The sequence below is a fragment of the Piliocolobus tephrosceles genome, chromosome 12 (genome assembly GCF_002776525.5).
Source record: "Piliocolobus tephrosceles isolate RC106 chromosome 12, ASM277652v3, whole genome shotgun sequence".
NCBI classification, from domain to species: Eukaryota; Metazoa; Chordata; class Mammalia; order Primates; family Cercopithecidae; genus Piliocolobus; species Piliocolobus tephrosceles.
Genome location: NC_045445.1, coordinates 51,359,376 through 51,367,334, shown reverse-complemented (window position 1 = coordinate 51,367,334; position 7,959 = coordinate 51,359,376). Strand labels below are relative to the sequence as shown.

Below are 7,959 nucleotides of genomic sequence, written 5' to 3'. Positions count from 1 at the left end.
ACTAGAACTTTGAGTGGGTGGATTATGAAGACACTAAAATGAAATGTTTATCTGCCTTTTAATACCGCACTGTTTTATTGCCTTACATATTTAGATCCCCACACCCAGTTTTGTGCAAACAAATAGATAGGCTGTGGACTTGGTCGAATTTCACAACAGTGGTCCATGTAAATAACAGGGTAGTATTTTTCCACCTTTCTTGTTCAGGATCTGTTTTCTCAACATGCTGATCCACTTTAAGTAATGTAATGATGTGTGAGAATGAGGGTTCCAAGTAGAGGGGAAATCTTTTTGAAGGAAATTTAGAACATTTGAAGTCAATCTGCTTCTTCAATTTCTGGTTCTGGAAACCAAAACTCCATCTCCAGCCATTCCTCACAGACCGTCTCATTTTGGTACAGAAATAGTCCCACAGAAGAATTCATGGCATTTCTGATGGTGGATATCTAAGGAGCTATGAGAGTTAGGAGACTTCATTTACTTAGTTTCTGATTCTCAAAAAGGAGGTGTTAGAATCCGAATTCTGGGAATCTGTCCATTAACCTGCTATTTTTCTACCATTGTTAACATAGTCTCTTGGGGTTATTTTTTTGCTAGTTGCTCGCCTTCTTTTTGTAGGGTGTGACTCTTCTCTAGCTAGAGGACTCTTTGGTGGGAAGGATAGCATCTCCTGAGAACCCCTGCTGTATGAGCAGGCTGACATGGGTGGTGAATAAAGTAGGATCTAGGTATGCATGGGGAAGGGGAGGGACATGCACAGATGGTATTAAAATAAGAGTCTCCATTATCTTCCCTGCCTGCCTCCTAAGTACGATTGCCTGTGTTCCACTACCTACTTCTGCACCTCATATTTTTTTTTTCAGGAAAGGAGGTATAACTTCTGTTGGGAAAATGACTGACTTCAAAGTTGGCAGGAGGTGTAGTCAGGCTGCAGGTCTTGGGGTGATTAGGGAATCATTGAGGAGGAGCAGACAGGTGGGAGACATTTAACATAGCCTTGAATATTCAAAAGCATATGTTATAACCCTTGTTATGGGCATTAGATCATCTTAGTCTCTTCTGTTTTCTTTCCTCTGCCTTCCTTTCTATCCTTAGGTCTGTTCCTTTCTAGGTTCCTGTAGAGATCTGTATGTAGCTGTTCACTTGGAAGTTAATTAAGAAAGAGAACAAAAACTGTTCATTTGGATTCAAGGTAGGTTTATGTGTGAACACCCCTGTTGATTGGGGTTATGGAGAGGCTGTTGCCAAGTGGGCTAGACCAGATGATATCTTGGAGCCACTGTCTTCCAGCTTTCTAGTCACTTCTGACCTCACATTTGTGTAGAAGTGATGGGGTGGGGTGAGCCAGGATTATGCTGATGAGGTAATTGGTAGATAACTGGGGCAGGAAATGGGAAGAGAAGCCACGAGGAGTACTAGGAGGCCAGAAGTGTTATATAACCAAAGCCCTAGATTTGGGAAGGCAGAAATTGAGTTTAGAGATTAGAGTGTAGGTCTGTCAACCAAATACTCAGAATTCCAATCCCACCTGTATTTTTGTCCATAGGCCTGCCCATGAGTTAACTATAGGGCATATCAACACTGGAAACAGGGAAGGAGGAAAAATTGCACTAGATCAGTGCAGGTTGGTGTGAGTGCTGCCTGAATACATCTATGAGGTCTAGTGGTATGTATTTTAGTGGTGGACCTACTAGCATGGGTCCAAAGAGATTGGGCACTCCTTTAGCCTTTCTCACTCTCAGCAAGCTTACCTGCCATCTTTGTTCCTGTTTGATGCAGAGTAAAAGAATGACAGTGCTTGGGCAGGACATTGTTGAGCATTAGTGGCAGTGTGCAAGGTATAAAATGAAGTAGCAGAGTTTTTTATTAATTCACTTCTGCACAATTCATTTCTACTCTGTGTCCTTCTGTGTGGCTGTTTGCATAGAGAAGCACAGTTGGACAAGACTCAAAGCCAGTTTCTTTCTTCAACCTCAGGTCCATCTCCACTGGTGGCTGTAGTGGCTTTGGATTGTTGGAAGACCATCACCTTCAGCAGGTCTGCACTTGGGAACAATCATTCTCCCCCAGCCCGAGCGTGCCTCTGCCCTCTGTATCATTGACAGAGGCTATATGTTTGGAAAGAGAACTTTGTGACTGCAGAACTGACAGTTGACTCTAACTCTTGCTACTAAGTTTTTCCATTACCCAGTGAAAGAGTGTTAAGACTTCGACCTAGGACACATTGAGAACCAAGGCCAAGACTGGACAGGGCCATATAACTGGGCTTCAACCATGACTGGGACTAAGAATAAGACAAGAGCCCAGGCCAAAACTGAAAAAAAGCCTGTTACACAAGCTAAAGCTGGAGCAGAGAGGGAGGCTACTGGTGTTGTTAGGCCTGTAGCCAAGACCAGGGCCAAAGCCAAAGCCAAGACAGGGTCTAAGACAGATGCAGTAGCAGAGATGAAGGCAGTGTCTAAGAACAAGGTTGTTGCTGAGGTGAAGGAAGGAGCTCTGTCAGAGCCTAAGACTCTGGGCAGAGCCATGGGAGATTTCAGTCCCAAGGCTGGGAATGAGTCCACCAGCTCCACATGTAAAAATGAGGCTGGTATTGATGCCTGGTTCTGGGCTGGGGAAGAGGCCACTATCAATTCCTGGTTCTGGAATGGAGAAGAGGCAGGTAATAGTTCCAGCACTAAGAATGATAAACCTGAAATTGGTGCCCAGGTCTGTGCGGAGGAGTTGGAGCCTGCGGCTGGGGCCGATTGCAAACCCAGGTCAGGGGCTGAGGAGGAGGAGGAAGAGAATGTTATTGGGAACTGGTTTTGGGAAGGAGATGATACCAGTTTTGACCCTAATCCTAAACCCGTGAGCAGGATAGTTAAGCCTCAGCCTGTGTATGAAATTAATGAAAAAAATAGGCCCAAGGACTGGTCTGAGGTAACTATCTGGCCCAACGCCCCTGCTGTAACTCCAGCAGTGTTAGGATTTAGATCCCAGGCACCATCTGAGGCAAGCCCTCCTTCATATATTGTTCTGGCTTCAGCTGAAGAAAATGCCTGTTCTTTGCCTGGGGCAACAGCTTGCCGCCCTTCTAGGAACACTCGCTCATGCTCACAGCCTATCCCTGAGTGTCGTTTTGATTCTGACCCCTGCATCCAGACCATAGATGAGATTAGACGTCAAATCAGGATCAGGGAGGTAAATGGGATTAAGCCATTTGCTTGTCCTTGCAAAATGGAATGCTATATGGATTCTGAGGAATTTGAAAAACTTGTTAGCTTACTTAAGTCAACTACTGATCCTCTTATTCATAAAATAGCACGGATTGCAATGGGTGTCCATAATGTTCACCCGTTTGCCCAAGAGTTTATTAACGAAGTGGGTGTAGTGACACTTATTGAAAGCTTGCTCAGTTTTCCTTCCCCTGAAATGAGAAAAAAGACTGTAATTACTCTGAATCCTCCTTCTGGTGATGAAAGACAACGCAAAATTGAATTACATGTTAAGCATATGTGTAAAGAAACCGTGTCATTTCCTTTGAACTCACCAGGACAGCAATCTGGATTAAAGATACTAGGACAACTGACTACTGATTTTGTCCATCACTACATTGTTGCCAATTACTTTTCAGAGCTTTTCCATTTGCTGTCCTCAGGAAATTGCAAAACCAGAAATCTTGTTTTGAAACTACTTTTAAATATGTCTGAAAATCCAACTGCAGCCAGAGACATGATCAATATGAAGGCATTGGCAGCATTAAAACTCATCTTTAACCAGAAAGAGGCAAAAGCCAATCTTGTTAGTGGTGTGGCCATATTTATTAACATAAAGGAGCATATCAGAAAAGGCTCAATTGTAGTTGTTGATCACTTGAGTTATAGTACACTCATGGCCATTTTCAGGGAAGTTAAAGGGATTATTGAAACAATGTAAAATGAGCCAGAGATAGAATGTTTTGAGCCATCTCCAAACTCTAGCAGACTGTACATTACAGTGTACACATTATACACTGCATCTTTAACACAAAGTCACCTGTGACAGGCTCTAGGTTTGAGCTAGACTATTTTGGGGGTATCAAATGAATATTATACCTTGGGCTGAAAATGTTTGATTTTTATCTTGTCTAGATTGGCATATTTTTAACATTTTACTTAAGATAGCGAACCAGTTTGTTTTAAGTAAGCTAACTTTTTCATCAGTATCTGCTTAGATACATCTGTGGCTTAAAATGGCAAAAAAGAAAATATCCTTGAGTTTGTAATCTAGTTACAGAAGTAAGGCATACACATACACTAAGATAACAGTACCTAGAGAGAGAGAGAGAGAGTGTGTGTGTGTGTGTGTGTGTGTGTGTGTGCACGTGCACACTCATGGCCGAATGTGTGCACTCTACATAAAGGAGGCAGGGGTTGCTATAGGATATTTAATGTAAGATAAACTACTATTTTTCTCCTCTTCCAGCTGTATCAGATACTCATTCCGCAACACAGAAATGACTCAGAATCTCAGACAAAATGTATTATTTGTTCAATTTTAATTTTGCTACTACATTCATAACTCTTAAATTGTTAGGCTGTTTCATTTACATAAAAGTTATCTCACAAAAGAGAAGGCAGGAAACATTTTGTGAGTGCCTATTCTATGTCAAACACTGTGTTGGCACCATATTTTACAAGTTTTTTTCCTCTTCTCATAGTGAACTTGTGAGCTGTTACTTGTATTTTTATTAGAACTCATTATTCTAGGTACCCTCCAATGAGAATTAGAGAGGTTAAATACCTTTTCCTAGATTCCCACAGCAGGCAGGTGGCGTAGCTGTTTTGTCTGACACCAGAACCTATCTTACCACACTGCTTTACAGTCCCCCTGAAGGGCATTTTGAGGTGGGGGGCCTTCAAAGCTCAGAGACTGGTTTTAATGGTTTAATTTTGCAATAGATCATGTGTATGCCAGGTGTTATAATTCTTAACTTCCTTCAAATTCATGTGTCTATTAGACATTTGGCTACATCTGGCTGGAGGTCAGGAGAAAATTCTGAAGTGAATAGATGGATTTTATCTGGCAGTGTCGAAAATAGTAGGAGCCCAAAACTTTGTTCAATGAGTAAGATGTAGATTTGGAGTCATCAGCAAGGGAAACTTGTTAGGTGTCCTTTGTATCTTTTTCTATCCATTTGTATTTTTTCTTTCCCAAAGAGCTGAAATCATTTTATACCCTGAATTTAAAAGGTAATTGCTTTTTTCCTCCTTGCGAAATCATACCTTAATTTTTTTTTCTTTTTTACCATTTATGATTTATTCTCCTGTGTGTCATATGAAAGGCCAAGGGGCTTTATCTTTTACTAGTAGGCAAGCCTGGGCATTTCTGCATTTGTACCAGCTAACACTACAAGATAAACTTAATTAGAAAAATTTAGACCCAGAATTGCAGCCTCAACAACACAAAACAGGAAAGCTAGAAGAGGTTGCTGTGTCAACCTACAAGATAGTGATTCTTGGAAGTTGGTATGGACCAGAAAGCATTCCCAGGACATTTAGGCTATGGCTGAGTTCTCTAAGACTCATGGTTGGAGTTATAATCCCTGGTCTTAGCTGATGTGAAAGTTTCTATGTGTGAAAATATGGAGTTATATGTTTTGAGATTTTCTGCCAGTTAAGAAACTAAAACAAGATCATACTGTAAATGTTTGTAACTTGCTTCCCCCCAGTTGTATACTGTAAACATCTTTGCATGTCAATAAATATGCCTCTACAACATATTTTTGAATCACTTAATATTTTTCTATGTTAACGGTTGGTATATAGTGTTGTAATCCTTTATTGCATATTCTCATACAATATACACATTCTTTTGTAAAAATAGGAATACAGTGTTAAGATTTGCCTTTTCCTCTTAACAGTTATCTTTTCAATTTAGTGTTATATAGATCTGTCACATGCTTTTTAATCTAATAACTTGACGGAAATATAATTGCCATACATTAAGCTGCATGTTGAAAGTATACAGTGTGATCAGTCTTGGAATGTATATACACATAAAACCATAACCACAATCAAAATTGTAAACCTATTCATCACCCACCAAAGCTACTTTTTTTTTTTTTTTTTTGAGACAGAGTCTTGCTCTGTCACCGAGGCTGGAGTACAGTGGTGCAGTTTCGGCCCACTCAACCTCTGCCTCCCAGGTTCAGGTGATTCTCGTACCTTAGCCTCCTGAGCAGCTGGGACTACAGGTGCATGCCACCATATCCGGCTAATTGTGTGTGCGTGTGTGTGTGTGTGTGTGTGTGTGTTTAGTAGAGGCAGGGTTTCACTATGTTGGCCAGGCTGGTCTTGAACTCCTGGTCTCAAGTGATCCACCCGCCTTGGTCTCCCTGAGTGTCAGGATTACAGGCGTGAGCCACTATGCCCAGCCTCCCCCAAAACTTCTTCATGCCCCTTTGTAATCCCTCCCTCCTCTCTCTCCCTGTGCCCCTAACCCAGGCAACCATGGGTCACTTTCTGACAAAATAGAATTGCTTTCATTTTCTGTAATTGTGTATAAATGGATTCATACAGCATGCACTCTTTGGTCGGGAGAGGATCTGGCTTATTTCACTTAGTGCAATTATTTGAGATTCATCCATATCATGTGTCTCACTATTTCATTGCTTTTTATTACCAAGTAGTATTCCACCATATGGCTTTACTACAGTTTATTTATCCATTCACCTGTTGATGGACATTTGGGCTGTTCAGAGTTTGGCCAGTATAAGTAAAGCAGCTATGAGCATTTGTGTACAAGTGTTTTTATGAACATGGGCTTTCATTTCTTTGGAATGACATCTAACAATATTGAATCATCTGACCCATGAATAAAATCTCTCTCCACTTATTTAAGTCTCCTTTATTGCTCTAAGCAACATTGTGTAGTTTTCATGCAACATGCCTTTTTAGCAGCTGCATATATTCTTTTATATGGTTGTATCACATGTTATTTAATCCGTTGCCTGGTGATAAACACTTACAGGATTTTGGAAGCATGAGTAATTCTATGATTTTGTATTTAAATAAATCTTACTCTATAGGTGAGGAAGACCAAAGTTGTGATTGGTAAAGAAGCAGCAGTCACTAATATTAGCCAGAATGGTGGGGGGGGGGGGGGGGTTTCATCATTTTTATAATTGGGACAGTGATTTTCTGTGTTAGTACATGATTAGAGTAGTCTTGCTTTTGTCTTGATACATGACATTCATAGAGTAGCAGACCAGGCTACTCTTAGATGTCAGGCTGCTTTTCTTGTTGTCATGGATATTTACAAATATTTATGTATATTGCCTAGTTGACCTTCAGAATGAATCTCACCAGCCTCATCTCTTGGAGCATGAATGTCTGTTCCTTCATATACTTGCCAACACTTGGTATCACTGTTTTTAAGTTTTGCTACTCTCATAGACAAAATCATCTCATTGTTGTTTTTATAACAACATTTTAAAGGTTACGTAATACTACATATTATGGATGTGACAATTGAATTGCACCTTTATATTCCATTGGGTTAATTGTAGGTATGTGAAGATGGAACCCATTACTTAGTGGGTGGAGGAGAATGGAGTATATATACGTCTGTGTCACTTTGCCTATTTTGTTTATGCCTCCTCATTGCTGTCCTTCCCACGGGATCTGGAGGCCCTTGCAATTATCACCAACTGACAGCTAGAAAAGTTGTATCACTTTATACCTTGGGAACTAGATTTAAAACAGGAATGAAAAGTTTAGCTGTGCTGACATTCTGTTACAGAGTTCAGACCCTGAACTCTGTTATGGACCAACACTCAGGCAACAGCCATAGTGACTAGACTAGCAAGTGATATGTACACACAACTACAGCTCAAAACAAAATGGGGCTTATTAATGAGACAAGCACAAATGCTTTCCAGTTACAGTTTTATGAACATAATATAATTGTGTTTCTATTTCTTCAGTTTAAAGAGTT

The 7,959-nt window shown here is 40.5% G+C and overlaps 1 protein-coding gene across 1 annotated transcript; it reads left to right on the top strand.

Annotated features, from left to right (window-relative positions):
• Positions 1-1,093: 1,093 nt before the first annotated feature.
• On the top strand, positions 1,094-6,858 carry BHLHB9 (basic helix-loop-helix family member b9). Its single transcript, XM_026451664.2, has 2 exons — positions 1,094-1,192; positions 1,978-6,858. The coding sequence occupies exon 2, from the start codon at positions 2,275-2,277 to the stop codon at positions 3,916-3,918; it is 1,644 nt and encodes a 547-aa protein (XP_026307449.1). The 5' UTR covers positions 1,094-1,192; positions 1,978-2,274; the 3' UTR covers positions 3,919-6,858.
• Positions 6,859-7,959: the final 1,101 nt, after the last annotated feature.

What these genes read in the sequence shown, in the direction of transcription:
- BHLHB9 (XM_026451664.2), top strand. Translation starts at nt 2,275, where the DNA reads ATGACTGGGACTAAGAATAAGACAAGAGCCCAGGCCAAAACTGAAAAA.